At 38.8% G+C, this 27304-nt stretch overlaps 1 protein-coding gene across 10 annotated transcripts in view; it reads right to left on the bottom strand.

The window, feature by feature from the left end:
- The window catches only part of ARID1B (AT-rich interaction domain 1B), a 329688-nt gene that overhangs the window by 294672 nt on the left and 7712 nt on the right, over positions 1-27304 (bottom strand). For all 10 annotated transcript variants that reach the window (XM_057406383.1, XM_057406430.1, XM_057406388.1 and 7 more), the window contains exon 2: positions 1915-2109. In XM_057406383.1, the coding sequence (XP_057262366.1) occupies positions 1915-2109 (195 nt within the window). The remainder of the gene's footprint in view (positions 1-1914; positions 2110-27304) is intronic.

Raw genomic sequence — 27304 nt, 5'->3', positions numbered from 1 at the left:
CAATTTCCAGAAAGTGCTGAGGTTCATCTTCTGAAACTTCTGGCCATCTTATTTATTTTATATACATTATATCTAGAAGTAGGTACATGTTACGCTGCCAATTTTAACAAGTGTAGCTAGGCTCTCCTTATTTAATATTCATGTCACAGGAGTAAAAATCCAGCCAGGAATCAAACTGTGGCATCCTGTGCCAAAGACAACTTACCACTCAGCTGGTAAGTTGGCAATTCAATTTACAAACCTGCATTTCTGCATTTTAATCCTTTGTAGAAAGGTGGTAATATATGAGCAATATGAAAAGAACTGGATTCAGATCATTAGAGGTTCACAAACCAAACACACGAAGCTTTGGAGGCTGTCCAAAACAAAATCATGCCTAGGTGGTGATGTCCGTTCAATAAAAATTCAATGTCATAATTATCCTCTCACTTTTTCCCCAAAGAGCATTAGTGCTCAGAGCTGTGCTGCTGCTCAGCCAATTACATTAATGCTGTGAGAAGACGGATAGGGCCCGCAGCCAATCACTGTGCCAGGTCACTGCCTGCTGACGGGTAATTTACAATTATCAAGCAATTAGCAAATGCAGTGAAAATTCAACACCCCTCTCCACACAGCACACAAGAACTCATTTGAAAATTAAAAATACGTTTTAATAACTTCATTTTGGCTACAGCCACACAGAGAAAAATAAAGCCTCCTTTTTTCAATTTCTCCTCCTTTTATGACTGACAAAACACTTTGCTGTCTGAATCCAGCAACCAAATACATTGACATTTCTAAACTAAACAACCTCTCCCTTATAAGTATCTATTTAAGAACAGAAAAGAATAAAAATGAAGACTGTTGGTACTATTCACTCAACTAGTATATTGGATACTGTTATTTAATTAACCGCCTGATTAATATCCTGCCCTGGTAGATGGGTGATAACAAGAACTAGCCAGACACCTATCTGCCAGGGAGTGCAAGATTTTCTTATCTTCTCTATATTTAACAATAAATGACATTAAAAAAAGCTAACTGCAACTAGTCAGTTGCACGAAATGAATGTACTTTCCCATTAATGATCAAGTTATTACTCTGTTGTGCTCACAAAACAGTAGAGAGCTCCCATTGCCTACACTCACATTCCTAATTTTAAAAACAAAATTAGTGAAACATAAATTCTTGATAACCTGGGTTTATTCACACCCCCACCCCCTCTCCCCCAGAAAAGTACTGTATCTTTCTTAGTATATGGTATGAACATAGGAACTGACCTTCTTTACAAAGACAGGAAAAGTCAGAGAAGGTCACCATCAACAGTGAAATCCAAGTAGATAAAAGGAAACTCTTACATTTCTTTGTCCTCTGATACAAAATAAATAAATATCCTGACTTTAAAGAGTTGGTAAAGGGGAAAAAGCAGTAAAATCTACAGGCTCCTTCTGTAAGGCGAAAAGAGGAATATGAAACAGAAAAGTCCACCACAACAACAAACAGCCGATATAAAGATGTACCACTTCTGTATACACTGGACAACACTAGTCTGCTGCACTGGTGTCAGCTCTAGCTTTCATCTTATATTTAAAGGTATCTAAGTCAGAGAGAAAGAGAATTTTAAAAACAAACAAAATATATACAAGGCTAAACAATATCAACTAGAAAAATGGAAAACTGACTGCATTTGACATACTCCTCTCCCCAAGAAGTACCAGCAATAAACTAAACTCTTTTCTGACTATGGGGTTTCAGAATACATTCACACTGTCAACACAGTAGATTTACTTTCAAAACAGCCTTTCACCCTCCTTCTGTGGGAGAAATACTTATTTCTGATTTCTTCTCCTTGCACCCCGTCTATTACCATAGTGTCAGAAGGGAAGAGAAGGAGAGGAGGGAAACCAAAGTAACAGAGAAAAATCCTCCACAAACCTGTTGCTGTGGATACTGCATTCCTCCCATGGCTGCCGCGGCCCGGCCCTGCATTCCCACAGGATAGCGTTGGGGGCCAGGAGGGCCGTAGGACTGCCCGGGGTAGGGGCTGCTCTGCTGCGCCTGAGAGTGGGGGTTATTGCCCATGCCGTACAACTGGGGTCTCTTCATGACCATCGGATCCATTGGGCTGCCCTGTTGTTAAACACAAGCCAAGAAACACTTTAAGGTGTGGAAAGAAAAAGGTCAGAACAGTTACACTCACCACGGGCAGACTCTACATATGTCTTCTCAATGCCCTACACATCAAATATTGACTTGACACACAAAAAGGCAAAGTATCATACTCTGGTGCTTATATTAATTAGGTGAGGTTTTGAATGGTGAGTTTGGCACTTCTACTGCATTAAAAAAAAAAAAAAATAATAATTTTGCACTCAAACTTATGGTTCTCTTACCTACAAAAAAAAAGCAGAAAAAATGTCCAATAAAGTTAAGAAATAATTAAGTATGCTGTTGTAAACCGATCGGCACCACTGACTTGAACATCTAAACATAAAGAAAACTGTGTGTATCGAAAGACACACAAGTAGTGAAAGAGTGGACAACCCATTCAACCTTGAAAAAACATCCGTTTTCTTACCTTGGGGGAAAAAAAAAAGGAAAAGGAAAGTGGAAAGAAAACTTCCAAGAAGTGCAACGCATACAGAACACTGTATTTCAGCACTTTCATATTGCTATCATGTGCATTAGTAAGTTTCCAGATCAAAAGCAAGTCATAACCCACATTTCACATGGAAGTTTATTCACCTCCTTAACAGACCTCAGAAAATCCAAACAGCAGCCACTGATGGAGGGGGAGGGAAGCCAAGGGAGGGAAGTTTTATTTTTAGACTTCTTGGCAGCACTTACCAAGCACTGTAACAGTTTCAGGACAGGTGTCAACCATTGTGCGGTATTACTCTCATGTTTTATTACTGAGGACTAAATGAACCAGAAAAAATACTGGACTTCGTCAAGCGCAGCGCTGTATTGTTAATATGATATCCAGTTTTTAATTCCCAAGTGCCGGTTATATTCATGGAAGAAAGGGGGGAGGGGAGGAGCTTTTAAAAAACCTATCACAGTCTCATCTTCCTGAAAGAGACATATCCCACACCCCCTCCTCCTCCCAATAAAAAGATCTATTAATTCACCCAGCCAGCCCGCACCCACACCCCCCCTGCCAAGAGCAGGATTCCTTCCCGTAGCATATTTTGTACATGTTTTCCTACACTGTACTGTGACCAGTTTAATTTTAAATCCCCGTATGCAACACAGCCTCTACAAGTCCTTTCTGGCTATTAGATTCTGATGCAATAGTTATTTTGACGGTGAATTACACTTCCCCCTCCCATCTCTGTTTCTTCTCATTATTGCTGTTTGTACTAATAGCACACTGAGACTTTTGGTTTTTTTACACACAAAGTATATGCTCTCCAAAGTAGCTGCTGCTTAACAAACTACTGCATGTTGTTCTTACTCTTTCCTTCCTGCAAGTAAAAAACTCAAACATTCCCACTTTTCCAATGTCTCTCCACACCCTTACTAACATCGATTTGCCAGGAAAGTCACCCCAAGTCAAATAAAATATTCCAAACATGGACACACTACACATGAGGAGGTAAAATGATAACCAAGTCCTCCTCACACAATACTTCCATTCACTTCAGAAGAGGACTGCCCTTTTTTGCCACCATAGCAAATTGCACATTCATTTCTAATTTTGGCAAGTATTACTCAGCAATTTTCCCTTTATTATTTGGCTGTTCTGTGGCCAGATCAGAAGTTTCTATTTTTCCACCACTAAATGTCCTGGGTAATTTACTATTTATATTTCGTATTTTTCAAAATCAATGGTTCCCCAACCACTCCAGGCCACCTGACCCGTAACAACGCTATTATTTTTCTTTTCCTTGTTTTTTTCTTCAGGCAATCATGCACTCTCACCACTATTTTAACTAAAAGCAACACAAACACAAAGGTTTAGCAGATGGACTAGAGATTCCTTCTTAGAGGGTCCCAGGGGGCAACTTGAATTTCCTCCTATAGACCAAGATACTTTATCTACGTTTATTTATGTGTTTTAATGTTAATTCTCTGCATCGCCCTCATATTTATCTTCTCAAATATAAATTCTTGTTCAAAGCAAGTCTTGTTTTTCCTCCACAAGATTCTCATGAAGCCAAACAACACTGTTCACTGTCATCATCTTCCATATCAGGGTATTAGTTCTAGGTCTCAACTCCAGTAACAACATTTATTCAAGTTAAATTTTAATTAATTTTGACTGTAGTATTTTCTATTGCACATCCAGTACTTGAATATAATTATAAACAATGCAGATAGCTACACAGCTAAAAGTCTGACACTTTCCATTATTAAGACTACTTTCAGGTGCATATAAACTTTGCCAAACTTCAAGCATTTAGGCTGAAATTTTCCAGGCCATATGTATGCCTGAGGCTGAAATTCTCTGGAAAATTCAGCAGAAACAGTTCAGCTATGTCTTAGAATGAGGTCACAGAAAAATACGTCGTTTATGTTCTTACATAAAACACTTCAGAATACCTCTTGGATACCAGAGGGGCAGGGAATTTTAATTTGCCAGGGTGACACTGGATGTCTGTGAAGGCAACATGGGAGCACCCAAATGTCACCAGGCCATGAGGAGCAGGGGAGGAAGAGCAGCACAGCAAGACCTCATGAGAGGAGTTACAAGGGGTACAGAGGCAGCCTCGAATTTGCCGGACAAAGGAATAGGGACAATGGGTTTAAAAAAAGCATCAGAAACAGAAGCAAGGCATGAAGAGCTGAAAGGAAGACGAGGAAACAAGGTCAGGAGGTGACATGGATACAGGCTGAAGAGTCTCTGTCCTCTGGACTACTGACCTCCAACCAGTGGAGGGGTTTTATGGTGTGTATTAGGAGGCCGAGTCTCACTGCCACTTTATCGTCCCCTTCTCCTCACCAGCCTGCTGTCTCTGAGCTTCCCTGTATTCTCCCCAGGTCAGCTGCTCCTCTTTCCCTGAGGTGACATCTGTCCACTTCAGAGAGGTGGAAGGATAAAGAGCCTGAGACACTGCTGTAACTCAAGTCACCAGGGGCTGTAAGTGACCCACACAACTCTGAAACCAAGGGTTGGGTCACTGGATACAGGCATACCCCAAACTTACTGCGGACACTGCAAGTCAGGCATCAGGATCAAGGACTGGAGATACTGAATATGAGAGGGCAAGACAGAGCGGTAAGTACCTCTACGGAAATTACTGGGACAACCCAGAGTGACCCACCCTAGCTGTCAGTGGTGCCTGTTCCCTCCTTCCTCCAAGGTGTTGGGGAGAGAACAAAACAGAGTCCTCTGATCATCTTTACAGTTGGAGAAGACATCCAGTAACAAAGTACATCTCATCCCTGCGCTGGCCAGTCCCTATATAGGGTGTCAACTTACCACTGTTATTCCTTACTCCCTTTAGATTAGATCCCAACCATCTGTGCAGTGCAGCTAAAGGTGAAGACATCTACCAGAGACTCAGTGGCTGTCAACATATTTCTGCAAGGCAAAAGAAAACCAAACAGCTAGCTCTTCCCCTGGTTTAACAAATATTACCACTGCAGAAGTTAAGAGCAGTTAGAATTAAGTTTGCCCTTGCAACATTAAATGAGTCTCCTTCACAGATACAACTGTATCAGTCTTCAAATACATAGTTATGCTTTTGTCTGCACAGGCAGCGGATGGGCCTGCTCTAGGGGATCCGCCCAGAGCAATGGAGTGAAGGAGTTGCTGTGCACCAGAAGACTGAATGCTTCACTTACTCTATGAGCAGTGAACGCAGCAGAAGATGGTTTTACCATTAAGGTAGCTGTATGATGCTCAGGTGGAACTGGAGTCTACCCCTGCATCTGCCACAGTTTTTCCACTAAAAAGTTTCAAGGTTTAACGCATACCTCATTTCCTGACTTGAAATAATGGGATTTAAATTGCAGGTTATACTGTGTATCTACAACTGCAACTACTGTTGAATTTGACTAGAGATGTGCTTTGAAGGCGTTTCAGAAGCTCTGTATTTCAGAAAATTTAACCTATTTCCACCATGAGCAGGCCACTCAAGACTTCCTACAGCAATGAATGCCTGCCTCAGTTTTCCATCTGTAAAAAAGGAAAAATCTCTTCACCAGAGAGTGATTTTAGAATTTAATATGACAGTCATCAAAACCACTGAAAACTCTTAACAAAAGAACAAGTTCTATTTTCAGAATGGCACATGGTGAGAAAGACCTGGAGCCATACACAACTGCTCATCAAGTACTGTGTCCCATACCGCAGGTAAAAATTTAATTAGAACTTTTTCCAACTTTAACGCATGTACAGTTTCTAGCTTTAGCATTCTTTTGAACTTCATTTTTGTAACAAGATAACAAGTTTCTTTCACCCACAACATTTTGAAAAGTTAGGAGCTGCTAGTTGATAAATACATATTATAACCTCATCTGAAGGTTCCTTTAACATTTATTAACATATATTTTCTTTAACATCAACTCCAACTGTTTTCACAGACAAGTTTTGGGTGACAGGATGAGCATGATGAGTATTAGTATTGGCCTCTTCATGTTGTAGGGATCAACCACCAAGCACTCCACATCTGCCCTCTAGCATTTTACTGAAAATGACAGCATCGCTTTATCACATGCTTCCAAAACCCAGTGGGCAGGTATGACCATGAATGGATGATGCGTGTATTCTCACATCTTCTATGCCTTTACTTAATTTTATTACATGCTGTACTGCAAAGTTTTAGTTACTTTTAAAATTTTATTTTAGTGCCACTGCAGTCATCAATATCCATTTGTTTCCTTTTCCCTCCTCCTTTACAGGAGGGTCCAATTTTTCTCTAGTGCTATTTTACCCCCAATATACACATTACCCTTTACCAATTTAGCTAGTGTTTGCTCATGCTATTTTTTACTGCCATATTCTGCCAGGCAAGCCTGAATGAATTCTGCCTCTTACTTCTGATTCTGCACCTCCTCTTCAACTTGCCACATTTCATTTAAACTTTGCATAGATCTGCAGTTCCTCAAAATACCCAAGTCTTGTTCCTTGCTTCAGTCCACAGTAATATTATAATTTATAACCCCTTTATTATAGTGCCTATCTTGTGTCAGTATCTGATTCATTTGCACATGTACTATCAGGCTTTGTAAGAACAGAGCATTTCGTAAGAGTTCTTGCCTATTATGTGCCTTGTGAGCACATTAAAACAACCAAGGGAAGGTTTGCTAATGATTTCAATAGGGCCAAGGTTTCAATCCTGGTCTTTAGACAGACAGCATAACCATTAAGGTAGGACACAGAAAAGCCTACGCTGCCCACAGACAGTAACCGGGAATCTCTTTCTGTTTCCTGGTCTTTCTTTCAATGTCTTGTGTAAAAGAATACTTAAAATTCGGCATTCCTGCCATAAGCAGAAGTAGAAAAATTAATATTCTACACCCACTTGTAAACTCAGTATCACCACCACTTCTGCTCTTCTCCTAGTCAAAACAAATAAATCACCTCACCCTGAAGTACCTGACATTCAATTTTATATTTTCTAAAGTGAGAGGATAAAAAAAACCAAACCAAAACACTACTGTTTTTTCTCATCATTTAACCAGTGTTTTCCCAGATACCTTGTCTCTGCTGGGATCTGAGGCAGCATACACACTGCAATAGCTTGAGCAGGAGTCTGACCAAGTTATATCAGTTCTTCGGTTTAGGACATTGCTAATGTTACATATGCATTATATATACACTATTAAGTTATTAATGAATGCTTCACTTCTAACACCTAAATCTTTATCTGAAAGACATTTATGAATATGAACACCACCAGTCCCAGTCCCAAAATATAATATCCATTTAAAGATGCCGCAAAGAACCCCACCACTGAAATTTTGAGGCAGGGAGGAGTGGGAAACACTTTCAGAAGTTCACAGTGGGATTCAGATGTGATGGGAGAGCTCCTACACAAGGCAGACAGAGCAGTTCACTGCCAGAAGAATATTCACATGAGATGTAACAACCCTTCAAGTGAAAGTGTGCTTTTTTGTTTGTTTAAACAAAAAAGATTGAAAGCAGCATTGGTTTGGCTAACAACAGCAAATGCTGCAATTTAAATGGACTATAAGCCACAGCACATCCCAACAACTAATGCTACATCATTTGCGCCTGTAACAAAACAACATGAACTCAACACTCTCAAGTAGGCTTGCCCTCAAACTCCTAGAGCTACTGAATACAATAACTCTTTGTTTATTCATTGATCTGCAGCCAAAGCTTCTGTCTCTGCATTAAAAAAAAAAAAAAAAAAGGCTCTTCATTAATACCAAAGCCTTGAAACCTCATAATAAAGACAGCTGACAATCCATTACCGACATTCCAAGAAAGATGGGCATGGAGCTCTCAGCTCTAGGTCAGGCACCAAGTTACAAATTTATCTCTAGAGATAATCACAAGTATTCACTACAATACAATGACACAGCTGGCATGAGGACGAAACTGGGGAAAAGATAATCCATTCCTAGATAATGCCATCATTTGTATGAACATGTACAAGGACTCCTCAGCCAACATTTTTACACGACAAAAGCGTAAGTTTCAAAACATAACACTTGTTACATGTGTTTTAAATATCCATTTAAAGATGCATACAACTATTAAAACAGTATTAATGTACAGCATTAAATTCTGACTTTTATTAATATTAAAATCTGAGAGGTGACTGGCAAACATGCTTCCATTTTTTTTTCTAAACAGTAAGTCTACTGTCTGTATCTTACTAAAATTAAAATTATAAAAAGTCAGTTGCATAAGCACAAGGAATAAGCAAAAACAAAGAACCAAGTTCAACATAAGCTTACGATGAAGGCCAGTAAATGAAAAAGCATATACTGGCTGAGAATTAACAATAACAGCAATTTTCCTTGTCTTAAAGGCTCTGCATACTGTCCGATTTTAACCGCAAGGAAACATCAGAAAGATAAAGTCCCACTCAAACCAAAGTAAGTAATTAAGAAGCGGAAACAGAGAAAACCAAAGCTATGCCCCACCAAAAATCAACTATTACTCCACTAGAACATTTACAAATAATTATTCATGCAAGTGTCTCTGCAGGGTGGGGGAGAAGGATGTATGTATGTATGCCTGTTTTCCAGTTTTCTTCTGGGTCCTCTTAAACGCAGCCTGAAAACTGGAAGGTCAGTTGAGTCAACCATTCTCTAGTCATTATTTTGTAGACAGATAAACCTAAATGTCTACTGAAAGAAAAAATGACAACACAGCAACGAAACCTGTTTTTAAGTATACCAAACTAACCTCTTCAGTTGCCACTAGAAGTGCACTGAATGGTTAAGACATCATCAAAAAGCAACTATACGCATTTATCACAGATGATGGCTAAAACAATCCTGTATTTCTAATAAGTTCACACCACTATACAGCTCAGAACTGGTGCCCTGCAAGTTGTCTTTGTCACTACCAATTACTGACATAGAGGTAACACCCTGATTGTTCTGAAGTCAACAGAAGGTGTAACACACCTGAACACTCAGCCTTCTTCTATAACCCACTTTACCAATCCCAAACTTCTTCAAGGAGTACTCAAGAATTATATTCCTGTCTTTGTATTCTCCAACTTGGATGCTCCATGCAGAGGAGACCATCTTTCTTAAGCATGCACAAGCTCTACTCTCCTAGCAAAAGGACTCCCCTGCAAGTCAGCTGTAATTTCTAATGCAGCAGAATTTAGGGGTTCTTAAAGATGTCTCCTAGCAAACCTATCCGCACCCAGAGAACTTGTCAATGGTTCCAGTGCTTTTCCCACTTTCTGCCAGATCATGACCATGCTCTAGCTACTTCCACCCACAGCCCAACATCTGAACCTAAAACCTGCCTGCGTAGAGTAGCACCAACACAACAGCTTTGGCACCGGAACACGTGAGACATGGGCACAGTGCTCAGTCTACCATTTCTGCTACTGAAATAGTAACCTGTGGCAGGAGACCAAGGCAGATAGCGAGAGAAAACAGCATCTCAAAGTTCTCAGGCTAGATTCACCAGAGGGTGTCTCACAGCCCTAAGGCCTTCTCAGAAGCCAACACTACGGTGCAACAAGAGGAAATTCATTCATAAACCCAGAAAACTGTAAGTTAAAGAAAGAAAAGCCCCACCCAGAATACCAGTTACTTCTATTTTGTCTGGCAATGAGGTTCTCAGCTTCCTAGACAAGTAAACACCTTCACTCCCTGTGCATGGCTGCCATCTGGAACTCAAAAAAAACCCACCTCCCTCACCTACTTTGTACAGCTCTTATATAAACACAGGGTTAGATGGACAGAAAAGGATGTACTAAAAATAGCGTCCATCAGGCAAGGAGCAGAGAGCAGCCTCAAATTGAATGAGGGGCACTCTGCAGGAAGGCTCCAGCAGAGAAGTACTGGAGTAGGAGGGGAAAAATGCAGAAAGTCCTGAAAACTAGTAAGGGACAGAAGGGAGGTGGGGAGAATATAAATGAAAGATATCCTACATCCACTTTAAATTTTAAAGAAAAATCTTCCTAAACCTAATAAATATTCAAGTAGATCTGAATACATTTTCTCAGTTACTTGGCTTTATTAGCAAAAATAAAAGTTAGATGTACTTAATTGCTGGAAAGAGCACTAGCTGAGAACGTGGCATTATGGACACCTAGGAGAACAGGGTAGCCACAAAAAGGTATAACCAATCTCATCTAGGTCACAAGCCAAAAGTACATACAGTTAGCTCCAGATTTTTTCCACTCCAAGTGTTATGTATAGTTCTATATTAACACACACACACACACACACACAAAAAGGTATGCTGGTCATATATCCTCAGCATTTATGGCAAATTATTAATCAAGTCCCACCTGAAACAATTTGTTAAATTGATTTTAATCACTGGGCCTCTCATGTGAAGCTTTGTATAATCAGCATTTCATTTACAAAATTAATTGCCTGATTGATTCTCAAGAGGCAGTAGCTGTCATTACACTGCTGTCATAACTTTTGAGTAGGGGTGTCACAACACTGAATTCTGACAGTATGAAGAGCACTGCTATTTAAAAATTGAGGGCGGGGAGGTAGGGGGGAAACAAATACAGTGATTTCACAGAATTGCTCTTTAGTCCAACAGTATGTTAAAACCATTTCCCAGCCATTCCAGCCAGCCTCCCCGTTTCCCATTCATTGAATAATGTGCTACTCAGCTATTCAGTCTCTTTTCTTAGAGGCAGTTTCATTTAATTCAATTTTATCATAGTTGTGGTTGCATAAAATGAGTTTGTTGTTGAATATACAAAAGATTTAATCACAGGCTGCTCTTAAGGTTATTTGTGGAGAAGAGTTTGACTTTCAAACACATAGAACTTTTTTCCCCTCATCCACAACCTTCTGGAAAGCTATTTTCAAATTGGTTTTTGTTGTTTATTTTTAAACAGAGCACAGTAAACCATAACTTTACAGAACTTATCTAGGTGCTCCTTTAGAAAGCTGTTTTCCTTCCCCAGTATTTTAAGCTATGTACAAGCCTCAAAGCCCTGCCAGAGTTGGAAGCAGAGCTCCTATACTTGCTGTAGCTTCTTCTATACCCCATCACCACTACATTCTTGGAAAAGACCAGTGGTCCAGCGAGGCAGTGCAGGCCAGCGGTTAGGGCACCGAGTCATAAGACAGGACTTCTATTCCTGGCTCAGCAGCTGACCTGCTATGCAAACTTGAGCACAACACTTCACCTTTCTGTGACTGGGTTTTCACTCTCATAATAACAAGTATTATATGCAATCTTAACAAGGAAAAAGACAAGAAGACTTTGGGGAGACTGATGTCAGTTACGATTAGCAAGGAACAGGACTAGAAGTCAGAAATGAGTAGGCTAAGGGTGAATAAAAAAAAAACCTCTGGAAGGTTTTCAAAAGGAGAACGTTGTTACAGCATCACAGGCTGTAACACGGTATTCTGAACTTTCAGAAACCTACCTGCAGATGGAAAAAGGTGTCTGGAAATGTTAACAGGAAAAAAAAAAAAAAAGAAAAAAAAGGACAAAAAAATCCCTACCTTAAATTTTTGCTAGAACACTTGGAACAGTATTAATGCCTTTGAGAAAATGACCTATTTCTAGGAAGTCCAAAAATAAGCCCCTCAACTTCTCAAATTCAACCTTATGCACTAGATTTCATCAAGTACTCCCCAATGAAACATATTTAAAATTTCTAGGCCATGCTCTGAGATTACACTATTACAAAAAAAGCAAATATCAACTCTTAAAAAACTGAGCTATACCCACTGCTGGCATTTGTAATGGACCTCACCAGAATGCAATTCCAGAATAAATCAAGAGTTCAGATGACACTAGAATCTAGTGGATACTCTAAGAAACACAGCCCCTTTCCCTTTATAAACCCCAGCTTTTACTCTCATCCCTGACTGCTGGTTATATCCTTTTGATATATCAAGGATTTTTTGCATTCTTTTCTGCAAAGTGCCCTGCCACCCTCTTCCAGGAACACAGTGTAAGTTCCTTTGGTGAAGACTCGAATGCAATTTTGCCTCTTTTTGCAGCTGTTCAAGTTCATGATGAATAAAATCAGGAAAAAAAAGCTAAAAAACAACAATAAAAACAACCCCACACCACACAAACAAGAACAAACAAAAACCAATCAATCCACTTACAGAACGGATAGAATATAGGCATAAAGAAGCATAACAGAACGGAAATTTCCACCATGGGCAACAAAAGTAGTTAGTTGTCTTTTTCATAGATATACCATGAGATGGCAACTAAGGAAAGTTCAGAAAGTTCTGCCCACACTGAGAAATGGTTGCCAAAGAGTTTTAAGAGTTATATTCTACTGCCATACCATGAAGAAAAGCAGCTCAGGAAAAGGAGACAAATCAGTCATGCTACTCACACCAAATGATAGCAGACTTGGACATTAAAAAGCAGTGTAAAACACTGATTTTCTGGTTTGCTTTTTTTTTTTTTTTTTTTTGTTTCTAGCCTCACAGCAGGTAGCATACTTGCTAATCTAGTATTTTTTCTTTTCAACATTTTTTTTTTAATTAGGTAAGAAATGGCCTTAATTAAATAAGAAAACAGGGAAAAGCCTGTAGCTAGAGACAATATATGCAAAATCCCTAAAGGATATATTTAGGATCAGGATTAACGGGAAGGCAAACTCATCTCTATAACAGAAGCCTTGTCACTTCTTTAACTGCCAAGAAACTGCTTCTCTTGTAACATTCTCTACATTAAAACTGTTCCTGTAAAGGCTGAAAAATCTTGGTTGTAAATAGTGCAAAATATTAATAGTTACCTGGAAACCAACTGGTTCACCTTTTTTTACAATCATTCCATAACAGCCTCTGTATCACGCTGGTTGAACATCATAAAAATCCACTGCCCCAGTTAGAGACATACCAGCAGCACCAGTTCAGTCCAAGGGTCAAGCAGAAACAGACCATCTGGGGCTAGACACCCACGTTGTGGAGCTGGAGCAACATAATTTCGATGAGTACTTGCCTATGATTATTTTGCATTTATAATGATCTTCCTCATCAACACAGACACTGTCAGAAGCATGGAACTAAGTTTCTGGGAAGGATAAAAACAAATAAAAATTCACCAGCAGCAGCAGGTGATTTGAAGCATTTATTAAACAGCTTTTTTCAGTAGTTAAAATAAAAATTAAAATCCATCCCCAGAATAAGCTACACTTATGAGTGGAAATCTTCATTACTGATTGAAAACATTTCATAGTTAAGTAATAAATTAGAAAAAACAGCAGACTGAAGGTCGAAGACCTTGTATTACTTGAGAGAACAATGTGATTGGAAACCATGAATTCACACACATGCCTACATTCTCACCAGCTCTTTTGTTTAATGTAACTGATTCCCAAGTATCATTTTACAATTCTGATTAGGTCTTACAAAAATCTTGTTTATTAAATTGCTTTCTTTAGGCATGCATAGCTGCTAATTTGTTTCCAACTAAATCATGTATCATCTGAAAAAGATTACATTTCAACAGCAAAACAACACTCCTGGGACTATGCTTCATCTGGATTTTAGAATTAAAAGGACAAATATTACAGGAGTTGTAAATTTCCCTGTAAAGGTGGTGGTGGCAAGAACATCCTGCAACAGAGTAATTCCAGAACTATAATGCATGTAGCAGCCATACTAAGAGACACACAGCAAGACAAAACCTCAAAGTATTAAGGGATCTGTTCAGATTTAAACTTTAATATCTACAAGAAAAAAATGCTCTTGAGATCAACATACATGCAATTATAGAAATATATTTGTAAGCAAAATCAATAATGGTAGCAAGAAAATTAAAAGCTCCACTGATTAAAAAAGATTATTAGCTCTAATACCCACAGGTTTTAAACAAACTTAAAAATTCATGGAGATTTGGGAATGGCTCCCAAAGAAATCTATGTAACAGACCTCCAAAACCATATCTGGATATAAATACACATTTCCCTATGGTTTACTCAGAAAAAAAAACTCTGACCTGGGTTTAAACCAAGTCAAATCCTGTTTTAACCCTAGTTCCTTCACCTACTTCTCACTCAAAACCAGCAAAAGTTGCTACGCTTTCACTGCTCTTTTCACAATCACTATAAAAGGGACAAATTCTTCCACAACCACTGACAGACTATGAAACATCCTAAAGCATCTCAGCACAAAGAAACACATGCATGTAACACATGCACATGGGTAAGTACACAAATATGTAAGCAGGATTAATCATGGGATCAAACCTCTGCACCATATTAGCCTGGATATTCAGAATTAAGTGCACGGTTTTATTATAGCTAGTATCCAGAACTTTCAGGTTCTATACAAAGAAGGCATGTGTTTTCAATATGCAGCCATAATTTTCTTTAATATCACACCATTTAAAATTAAATTAAAAATCAACATATGAGACATATCTGGTCTGGGAAATATGAAAGCAGGAAAGCCGATCCACTTCAGTATTTCTTATCCCAAAACCATCATTTAACAGGAAACCTGACTATGCCATATTCATAGAATTTCCTCCCCTCTCCCACAGCAGAAACCATTATTTTAAATTCTGTCTCCCTGAAAACTCTTGGTTTCTTTCCACTTCTATGACCACCTCCTATTTCCCAGTCCTTAAGAGAGCCCACATCAGTCTTCGTGTGAAAACAGCAACACAGCTTTCCCAAAAACCCTTCAAAAAACCTCATTTATTAGATAGGATACTCAGAATTAATGATCACCCTTTGGGTGCAACACAAAATACAGCATTCCCAACTTCCTAAAATTACCAAATCTAAACCAGAATTAAAATTAACAATCAGATGAAATGGTAAAATAGAGAGGAAATTACCATCTTCTTAAAAAAGCCACTGAAGCAGTACAGGTATAGGGAAGCTTTCCCATATGTCCAAGTAAACCATTTCTGAGGGCAACAGCAATTTAAGTCTATTTACATTTAATCTTTCTCCTTTCTCCAAGGCTGCAACTTATAGCAGCCTCTTCCTGCAGCTGATGAGGGCTGAAAAGAGTTCATTCTGTCAAAATAATCTGGCACTAAATGACCTCTTCTGACTAGGCCAAAGACAAGTGTTTCTCAGCTGATATAACTAAAAGGTAAAATAGATCAAACAAGCCCAAAGACTCATTTTAGCAACAGAGTATCTGCAACTCCAGTTCTAGGTATTGTTCAATTTAGAAAGATGTTACTCATCTGACACTGATTTGCAAACTTCAATTTACGATTAAAGAGCTGCAGATACCATGTGTAAAATTCTGAGATGTACATTATATTTATTCTTCTTAAAGCCACATTATTCACTTCATATCTAACCTGGCATTTCAGCTAAACCCAGCTCTTCTGCCAACTACTATGATTTCTTGAATGTATTCTTCCCCTTCTCCCTTTACACTCCTACCAGTAGTTAGTTTTGTTTCACACAGAAAGAAGCTGAACAAAAAAAGGAAAACTGGCACTGATTTCTACACCAAAAATACTGTCAAGTATGAAAAGAAAATGCTACACATTTTTAAACTAAACTGCTCAATGCCCAAGAGGATAAGACACCCATTACAAAGCTAACACAGAGAAAGAATCTTTTCAGGAAGAAATACACCTGAAAAACAGACAACCAGATAAAATTAGAAATTGGCATTACGCTCAGAACTACACAAACATCATTAGACTATTTGGACAGAAGACATTACATTTCCAAAAACCAGAAACAACTCAGACACTTGAAATAATCCTGTATGAATCCACATATCCTCTCACACCAATTTCATGGCAAGTTCAGCTTGCACAAAGCTTTGGGAGGGCAGGTAGAAGTATATGCATAAATTATTCCTTTTTGCTCAGTCTGCTACTACTACAGGATAGAGCAACATCTGTCATGAATGGTTTAGGTCTGTGCTATCCTGTGTCAGAGCAAAGGGATGGATTAAATGACCTCCTGATGTCCCCTCCAGTCTTGCTCTTCTATGATTTGGAGGTTATTACATCACCTCTGTTTTATTTTAAGACTTCTGTTTCTGCCATTTGCTTTTCATTTGATGTCATAAATCTCAATTTCTAACACAATGAGACAACATGAACATTATAACACTACATATGTACTAGAAATATTGACAAAAGAAAATTAAGAGGATGAAAAAGTATGTTTTCAAACCAGTCACTTCTTAAGAAGTGAAAAAGATACAACAAAAACCATTTAAAAGGAATTTGTGTTGATATCTGCAGAAACTGCTAAAATACTGTAAAGAAGTGTTTACATATTCCTGTTTTGGGGGAGGTGTGAAGAATGAGACATGCTATATTTTAAGCAGCAAAGAGAACCAGAGGAGATGGCCAACTTAAAGCAACATCCATGTAAATACCTCTCTACATACCCACTTTTGACTGAATGAGAATAAAGAAATCACCCCTACCAAACGTACCTTCTAAACATCACCCTTCCTCTGACGACATCACATGCACCTGCACCCTCTCCTCTCCCTGCAACCAATCTGAGTTACTCCTTGCACAATATGTGCCTAGAAAGTCAGTTATGGTCCTAACTGTCTTGAGATGAAGATCAATAAATTTCAGCAATTCTCCAAACAATTCACATTTTTTGAAGAGTTTCTTTTCCAACTTCATCAAGGAAGCTTCTTTCTGTGATCCACAGAGATATATGCAATTACAGTCACAGCACAGAAAAAACTTGAGAAATAATGAGAAACAGGAGACAAAAAGTGTCCAACACAGAATTCATTAGACAGCCAAAGACTTCTCCACCTGTTGCATTGTACACTGGATACCTGTAAAACCACAGAGGGGGAAATGAAAAATGCAGATATACCCAAGCAGCTAGGAACATAAATTCTGATCTCTTTTTACATCCTATTGTTATCCACAACACAGGATACTGTTAATTGGCCAAAGTAATTGGTTTAAATACCCAAGTCCCATTATAAAAATATACTCTGAAAATGCTTAGACACTTATCACAACCAAGAAATTTTTAACTAAAGTTCAAAGCTGAAAAGGCACTAGGGACTTGTCTACACTGAAGGGAAAAAAATGCATAATTATACCAATATAACTAGCTCTGTGTGGAAACTTGCTCCAGTATAAGAGTACCCTTTCCCACTTAAGCTTTCATGCTTTGGAAGCAGAGTAAGATAAAACGTGTAAACTCTTATTCTGCTATAAGAGTGTCTCCATAGGGAGTTATATTGGTATAATTATAGCATATAATTATAGCACATAGTTGTACCATTAAATTTCCTTGTGTAGACAAGCACTGGTTGCCCAGTCCACATATATTTTCTAGCAAAACAAATGGTTATCAAATTCCAATAGACACACATAAAATACTTAGCTTTTATTTTTGTTTGATGAACCTTCTTCATTTTAAAGTGATGAATTACTTCAATTAATCTTTCTTGAAAATGCTTTTCTCTTTGCTATCCTATATGGCAATAGATTATTCTTCTGGTGGAGGGATCATAAACTAACACTTTCAGAACAACTGCAATATCTCCCACACTGATTTAGGTTCTCATCATATAAAGCGAGTGGTGAGAAATCAGGTACAAGGAAGGAATAAGGAAGGTGCTGTTTACACATTTGACTGTTAAGACTCGCACCTTTTACAGTACATCCCCAGCTACTTTAAACAGTCAAGTGCTTCAATAATTTAGTCTCTATCCTTCTGACAATGTCATTCTCACCTCATTTGCTATAGAAGTTAAAACATCTCAGCCAACCTTGAGGAAGCCAGACTTCCTCCTCTGCCCCTCGTACACATTGGAGGGCAAAAAGTACATCTAAAAACCATACCACTAGTTGAACTTCAAAATGTAAGAAAGAACGATAGAAGATAAACAAACGATAAAACTACAGAAATGTCTTCAGAATCTTTTGAAAACATGTAACTTTTTAGAGGATACTCAGCTCCAAACCCAAGGTAAGCCAAATAAATTGTCACTGTTTCAGAAAGATCCCTTACAAAACAAAGGGAGCAAATGGAAACAGTGATTACACCAGGCTTCAAAAAGTAGAAAGCAGACACTCTGCCACAAAGATGTCAGCTAAATTATTAATAGGAACAATGTTTCAGTTTAGGCATTTTAAACACTCTACTAAGAAAGGTTAAGTGACCCTAGAGAGAATAAAGGATTACTGTAACCATTTCGCAGGACGTGCAGGTAAATCTCTTTTGAAAAATACCTTTTTTCCTCTTCAATAATTTTGCATAAAATTGCCTTGCCAAAAAGGGCTCTTGGCAGGACGGGCATCCCCGTGTTTTCTTCTATATTTCTGAGCAATTTCATCCATCGGCATTAGGTTGGGTTTTGTTGCTTTGTTTTGGAATGTACCCATAGCAGTCCAAACACACCTTGTTTGCTCCCACAGACACTAGCTCCCTCGAGCTGCCCCTTCCTTCCTGTGCCCGGCACAGTCCCTCAGTCCTGCCAAAGCACTCAACGCATTCACTGCCCTATGTGATGCCCCACAGACAGACCCCTGGACTGACAAGCAAGAGGGCTTACAAGCTGCAGAGAGCACCAGGGCTAGGCATGAAGGACCACCACTATGGCAGCTTCTTTCCAGAAGCACCCACTTCACCACAGCTGAAGTACCAGCAATGGGCAAAGAGTTTTCAATGGACTGAAGCAGCAACGAAACCGCTGCCCTATTTCCAAATCCAGAGTTCGCACCTCTGTATGGAAATTTTGTACCTAAGCATTAAGGTCAACTAATCTGGAAGCTCATCCTGATATTTTCAAATTTGCCAGTATGCCTCATGCCTACAAAGACACTTGAAAAGAAACATGCAAAAATTTAACATATCAAAAGAAAAGGAACAGCAGGACAAACTTTGAATAGGTATTATAAAAAAAGAAATGTATCAAGCTTAACAGGAAATGGGTACTAAAACCATTAGTTCTTATGGGTTAGCAAGATAATGAGAGGAAGGTTAGTCAGCCCAGAACTCCAACAGAAGTCTGGAGTCATTTGCCTGTATGATTTGCAAACACTGCAAGTAGCGGAAGAAATTAATTTCACTTTGCCCTTTGACATCAGCACCTGAGCTTATCGGCTTAGACCTTCTTTAGAGTGAAGGGAAAAAACATGTAACTTTAGCAGCATGATTCATTAGACCTGCATTACATGTCTACTTCAAGATGAGATGATTCACACCAAGAAATGACTATTTCTTTCCATCAAAGAGACACAAAAAGATCAGGTGTAAATGCCTACAATACATATGGTTAGATGAGTCCCACCCTTGAAATCTAGTATTTCAAAGCTACTGAAGGCTTATTTAGCCACTGCAATCGGTACATTCTGTATAATTATCATCTTGGTGAGAAAAAAAAATATAAATCTCTTTTACCCTCTGGGTCAGCTTCTTTCCTTTTTAAGAGGAGGATAACAATGATTCTCTGCTCTAGAGAAACACTGAGAAATGAAATATTTGTCTATCTGCAGAGTGATTTTACACTCAAGAATACAGTCTCATGATGAGTTTATGCTGATAACAGACCTGTACAACTACCAGAAAGGGACTGTCCTGCCCTAGCCCTAACCGTCGGCTGAACTTGCCAGGCTCTCCCTTGCCTTATGTCTGTGCTGGAAAGTGCTGAAAGTCAGATCAGCTCAATGACCTGGCTGAAAGCTATAACCATTCACAGGTTTTGTTTGGCAGGATTAGTTTTCAGGCAAATCAGTGAGCTGATGGGACTCACCTTAGGCCACAAGGGAAGCAGCAGGGAGCTCATAAAAGGGTGGGATTGGTCTTTTCAGCAGAAGTGAAATCTTAGATCAGCTTCAGATGATCGTTAGAGTCACCCTTTGGTGTAAGATCTTTTAGTAATACACAACTCGATAAAAGAGTGGCCAAGGAGCAGAACAACAGGCTACAGAAAAATGCAGAGGTAAATAAATTAGTTTTTTCAAGTTTTCTTCGGTTTTCCTCGAAGAAATTCTGGCTTCTTATCTACGCAAAAGGCACATGCCCATTTAATTCAACACATTTTCCTATATTTTTATGTGTTACAACCTTTCTCTTGCCAATTTGCTCTTTGTTTCAGCCCCTGATCCTCAAAAGCCAAGAAGAATAAAAAGCTGCCTTTCTGAGGAATACCCACTTGGATCATCTGATAAATGTCTGAAGAATGAGCTCAATTAAACAAAAATAAAAAATACTCCCTGCTTATTCCCAAGCATTAATCTAAAAACACCAAAACATTTACTGAATGCTCAGTATCAGATGAGTATCATTTTTTCTGGGGGGAGGAGGCAGGAGGGAGAGAGAAGTGAGGGGGGAAAGCCCTCAGTAATTAAAAAAAGCCATGTTCATCATCTCCTTCAGTCTACAATAGAATATATACACCCACTTCTGGCACCCTGGCTGAGACAACTTGCTCGAATAAAACAGACAACCATATGTGAATTAAAGGACTTAAGAAAGCAAAAATGTCATCAGAAATCCTAATTATTTGAACCTTCTGTCATGATGCCATGATCAGCTGCAGCCTTTAACAAAAAAGCCCCTACTTTCTTCCTCCATCTCTTCAAGACAACACCAACCCCGAGCAAAGTAAAAATTTAAACTGAATGTTAATAGCCAGAGTAGATGGAGGGAACAAACAGGGTAGAGTCAGACTCAACTTTTTCAAACCAAAACGACAAGTAACTATCATGGCTACATCTGAGATTTTATTTTTTTTTTTTTTAGGGAACAAGATTATTGCAAATAAACATCTAGATCTTCTTAGAGACAAAGCAATAGAATTTGGAGACTACCATGCAAGAAGAAATTGGCCTTTGTTCTTCAAATTCCTAAGGTAGTTTCCTAGAACAACAGAACTTTAACTTTTTAAACAGGCTTCATTCACCAACTATAACTAGCTACATCCCTCCAAATAAAATTTGACACAGCGGAATACAAACAACCATTGCTAGCAGCTTGCTACTCTCTATAGAGAAAATTAAAAGGAAAACATATGTATGAAATGAAGTATCAGGTACTATAAAATTGCACAGACTGCATCTAGCACATCACATTCATTACTTAATACAGACAATTACACACAGTTTCTTCTCAGTTCCTGTCTTTTCTACACTTTTCACATACACAGCAACACCATACTTCAATTTCCATGCTGACATCTTTTCAAATATCTTTTGAGCAAATATAGAAATTTTTAATTACAGCTGCCATGCCAGGTAAAAAGTAAAGAAACTGTGCACATCAACATTTACATTCCAGCTTGGTTTTGTGTCCTTTGTTTCCTTTTCTTCTCTTTTCTCTGCTGTTACTTAGAGGAACCCAAAAAAAAAATAGGGCACAAGCAAGTAGATAACTACTTGCGTGACTACTCATAACTACTCATAAAAATGCTAAACTTCACCAGGATTTGTGTGCCTGGTCAAGTTTTTGATGGCCTTTTTTTTTTTTTTTAATGCAGCTTGACCATGAGTCACTAGAAGAGCCTACACAGGAAGCTGGCTGGTAAAGGCACTTTCCCTGCTGTCACTCCTTCCCCAACAACTTTTGTGCACAGACCCCTTCGTGGACAGAAAGGAACAAACGCAAGTAAAAGGGAGGGATTGGTATCACAGTCACTCAAAAGCTATTTTCTCCCTGTATATGTGATCACACTACTTACTCTCCAGCAACTGTAAAATGGCAGAAGACAAGAGGAATGGTTTTTCCATCACCCAATGATTTGGAAAAAGAGGAATTTCAGGGAGCTTAAAAGAAAAAGAAGTATCACAAGACAAAGGGGCAAAAAGAAAGATGACATCATCTGGATACAAGAAAGTAGTGTAAATTCGGGAAGAAGACAGAAGCAAATGATCCACAAATCTCAAACTCCCTGCAGAAGAAAATATAGAGGAAGAGCCCTGAGCAATCATATCCCACAACAAGGCTGACACACAAAAAGTGTTAGTATCTCCAGAAAAAGTAGTGGGCTCCACTAATCTTCCATTCTCCATTCTGCCAACCACCCTCTATAGCAAAATAACACTCACCCTCCCTCCCCCAATAACAAAGCATGTTATTCTTATTGCTAGTATTATTAAAATGCACTGTGAAGAACCCAAGGAGGAATGGGGGGGCTATGTAACATCTTCCTGGGGCAGATGATCCCTCTGAAGTTCCCGAAGTGCTGAGTTTGGCAAGTTCCTCATTAACAACCAAATCCCTAACTAGTATCCCAGTGTATGAGACAACCAGCCCATGTCCCTAAATCTAATACTTTTTGAGGGTCTCAATTCATCCAGAAAACATTCTGACTGTCACCAGCATTCACACATAAAACTCTTGACAGCACAGACAGCAGTAGCCCTCAGATCCCAAATTAATTCTTGGATAAATCTTTATTTTTAAATGCTGGCAACCATGCTGACACATTGAATACTTCAAGAAGACTGTTCTAAAACCCAAGTGAGTTTGTTTCGGATGCTGCCCCATCAGCCCCTCCTCTTTAAAGGAAGAGCTCAATTAAGTTAGGAACTGTTCTTCTGAATGATTTTAAATGTTTTCTTTTAGTTGTGGTTGGATCTCAGTTAGTGTAATTGCTATTTATATCAAAACATTAAAAGGTTTGGTTATGGGGTTTATTAGAAAAGCAAAATGTGTTTTTAATGCTTTAAAAAAAGGAAACCACAACAAAATACTTTGTATTTATGTATACTATATTCCCCTGTATTTGCATACCACATGCTCAACAACAAAAAGAGTATTCTATAGAAAGTTTAAAATCCCCAAAACATCACTGAAGCAGTAGCTACTACAGTTTATTAGCAGGAAAAATGGTTTTGTGGTAGTCCCCCCAACCTGGCACAAGTGATACGTGCTAGCTTCAGGATTTAAAAGAAAAAAAATATGTAAATCAAAATACAAGACAAACAAACAGAACATCTCTTTATTAGCAAAAATTACAAAATTAATAGTAAACCAAGCATCGCTTAAAGAAAACCGCTAGCAACACTCCACATAACGTTGTTTTGAAGATGTGAAGGCAGAGGGTCACACGGGAGAAAACCTCTGAAAGGCAGCTCAGTGGCACGCAGTCAAGAACTATCGTTTGATATGAACAAGAATATTCCCCAAACTTCTCTTTTCCACCGGCACCTCCCGCAGCAGCCCACCTGCGGGCCCATGCTCCCATTCCCTCCCGCATGCCACTGTAGTCCAATTTCCTTGCATTACCTTTGCCCAGGTCAGGGATGAATGGCTGTCAAATTCCCCGGGGAATAAAAAGAAGGGGGGGAGGGGGAAAAAAAGAAAAAAAAAAAAAGACAAAACCCACAGCACCACTACCCCCCTTTCTTCCTGAGGCAGCAAGTTTCAATTGCGGGAGCACATGGCTAATCTCCATATGTGAAGGTCAGGGCACTCCAGCCGGGGAGGTGAAGAATGGAGCAGCTCACGTAAGGGGCCGCCTCGCACACCCTGGCCTGCTGCCCGACAAGCGAGATTGTTGAAAAGCAATAGATAGCTTCTGGCAGAGGCAAGGGGAAAAATATTTTGATCATGTGACTCTATACAAGCTAACTAGTTTGCTTCATGTGTTAAACTTTTACAGACGCTACAAATACCACGTTTGTAACCGGCCCCAGAAAGCAGCTCACTCCCTCCCCTCCCCGAGGAAGCCTCAATCGCCAGGTTCAGCCTTTCTGCCCGCTGGAAATTCCTCAGTCAAGCATAACTCTGGTTTAAAACAATTACCCAAACGGAATACAACCAGCTAACAGCTATCTATATATTACTGGCACTCCTCACAACCGCTAAACACAGGGCACCATGAAGTCACTGCCTCGCAGAAGCCTACCTTTCTGTTTATAGAAAACAAGCGCTGTCAAATGGGAGTAAAACTGCCAAGTAAAATTATTTTGCTATTGCCTGTACACAGCTAAAGCAGCCTCCTATGTACCTACCTGTATTTTTCCAGAAATATTTCTTTAAATAGCCTCTATCTATGACCATCTGTAAATATCTTAAAACAGCAAGAGCTCTAAAGAACACACTCATTTTTCCTGACTTGGGAATTTCAAGCAACAGTAAATTAAAGTAGAAAAAAAAAAAAAAAAATCACAAAAGCACAATTATTTTCCATAAATCATGCCTGTAAGTAAGACATCAATACTACCACCTCATATAAACAGAATATCCAAAATATTCACAACGTGAATTGCTACACAAAAAAAAAAAATGCAGAACTCCATACATTCCATCCAAATCAAAGGCTGCAAATAAACCAGCATATTCCTTTGATGCTGTCAAAACAAACCTCCTTATCTTTATTTTTAACTTTAAAAGAATAAAATTTAAGAACTACAAATCCTGTCCTTGTGCTTTCAAAAGAAATTTTTACAGCTGATGTTTCAGTACCTTGCTTACAAACAAGTAAGCCTGACAAGTTAACTAAATAACATGATCGGTGTTGGGAACACCTTGTCTCAGATCCCATCCAAACAGAGAGGAAGGCACAGCGCAGACACGTAACAAGTATTTAGGCTGCCTATTTATTCTGGATGATACTGTAATTAATTATTTGAGGTGTACTTTTAAAAATAGGGAAATATTATCCTTACTTTAACAAAGAGAAACTGAGGCATCCAACAGTGAAACTAGCAACCTTTAGATGATGCAGTCAGCAGACAACTATCCAGAACTGTTTCACCAATCCCCAACTAATACCATTTTCCTGAAGTCACATAATTTACTTACCATGGCTGAATTCGCTGCTTGTGTAAAGAAGGTACTATTCCACTTCAATCAATCTGTAAATTAAGCCATGTCCACACTGGGAATGGCACACATGACTACAATTATGTTTTAAAACAGGATCTCTCCTTTTGAGATTTTCTGAACCAATCTTCTTTCTTCAGTCAAACAAATAGAAAACAACCATGCTCAAACTTCAGGCTCTTCTGTGAAAACCAGCTATAGCAGGGACTGTGCTACAGCAAGACAACCCTCTTACCTGCATAACACAGATCACTTCCTGCTTTTAAAACACAACCAAAACATGTTGTGGAACCACCTACCTTGTGGAAAATTCAGCAAGTTACCTCTACTTTACCAGCCATACCTGTAAACCTCTCATGAGAGCCTCCTTATAAAAGCTCAATTTGCCAGCACAGACACACTATCACGCCAATGGTAAACTAAATACAGAGGGGTTTGCCACAACAGCTATTAGTCAGGGATGCAATTAATTCCCTGAACTTAAGTATTCAGCTACAACAACAGAAGTTCAGTGGACCTGGCCACACGGTGTCAAAAGGCAAATAAGTTGATTCAGTAACTCCACAGAATCAAAACCATTTGATAACTAATACAGGTAAAAAAAAAAATTACTAACACCCAACAGAAAACCCTACTACCCAAGATTTATTTTTTGAGTAAGTGGATACCTAAAGTAAGTATCAAACAAAGCTCTCACTGAAAAAACACAGTTTAAAGCAGAAGCTTACAAGACCCTATTAGTAACACAAGTAACACTATCCCTTAAAGAAAAAAAGTTATACATTAAGTTTTCCCCATTTTCATGATTATTTTTTAGCGAACAAGTTAAGAAAATAAGTAACAGACAAAAATCCCACATACATCTAATCAAAAAAACAGACAAACAAACAAAACAACAACAAAAAAAAGACTGGCAGAAAATTCCTTCCCCACCCCCAATGGTCAAAGAAATACTGGGGGGGATGTGGGGGTGGAAGGAAGAGATCAGCAACACAGCCCTACAGCTGGAAGCGTCAGATGGCCTACCACTCAGATGAATGTCTTCATAAGCGATTATCAGATCACAAACCTGAATTCAGTATCTTTTCAAGTCTGAGAAGGCCACAGTGCAGGTTGGAAAGAGAAGGCACAGCAGTGAATTCCTAAATGCAGAACACCATTTGGCAACTGGGCAAGTTCAGGTGCAAAAGATTAACTAAACTAACAGTCCTTGAAACTGGAGAAAGGAAACTAATAAATAGGTTACATACTTCTACACATGCTCAGTCTTTCTGACATAAGTTAATAAACTCGCCATGACTCAAATGCAAGAAGTAATATGCAAGTAGATCAACTTGATAGCTTCGTACTGAACGCAATTCCTTACACACACTGCAGAATCACCAAACTCTTTTACATCCACAATTTAGCCACTACCCATTCAGAAATTGAGCAGGCTCATGACTTGGCTTCATAGTTTGTAAGGAAATTAACATTTCCACTACACATGGAATATAAATGCATGATACATCAACACTGCTTCAATCACATCCGCTGAAAACTTTTACACAGATTTCACACAGATTTTAATAAACATAAATGAAACATTTTGATAATATCAACAGGATAATGATCTCAGGTTACAGAATTTTCTAAATAGTTGCAGATGCCTTCAGATGAAATAAGCATCCTATACAGGGAATACAAAGTTTGCTAAAAGGTACTTCATACTTGCAGGAAGAACAATTCCCCTATGAAAAGCAATCTTTAAACAAGAAACAACAATTGTGATTTTTGCCTCAAATTTGTTCATTTTAGAAATGAAGACAATTTATCTGCCACACAAAACAACTGGACTTGGCAGCAGGGAAGACTGCGCATGCACCCCCACACACCCCCAGCACATACTTGTTCTCTGTACATCGTATTCATCAGAAGGCAAGTTCTGCAACACCAGCAAATCTCCTGGGCACTTGTTCAACTCAATTTTCCTCAGAGCTTAATTTCTAGGAGAAATCGAGTAACTTTATATAGATGACATTGCA

This window comes from Pezoporus wallicus, unplaced genomic scaffold, assembly GCF_028554395.1.
Source record: "Pezoporus wallicus isolate ANWC-B61680 ecotype Strahan unplaced genomic scaffold, APGP_CSIRO_Pwel_v1 contig_3817, whole genome shotgun sequence".
NCBI classification, from domain to species: Eukaryota; Metazoa; Chordata; class Aves; order Psittaciformes; family Psittacidae; genus Pezoporus; species Pezoporus wallicus.
This window is presented reverse-complemented; position numbering and strand designations above follow the sequence as displayed.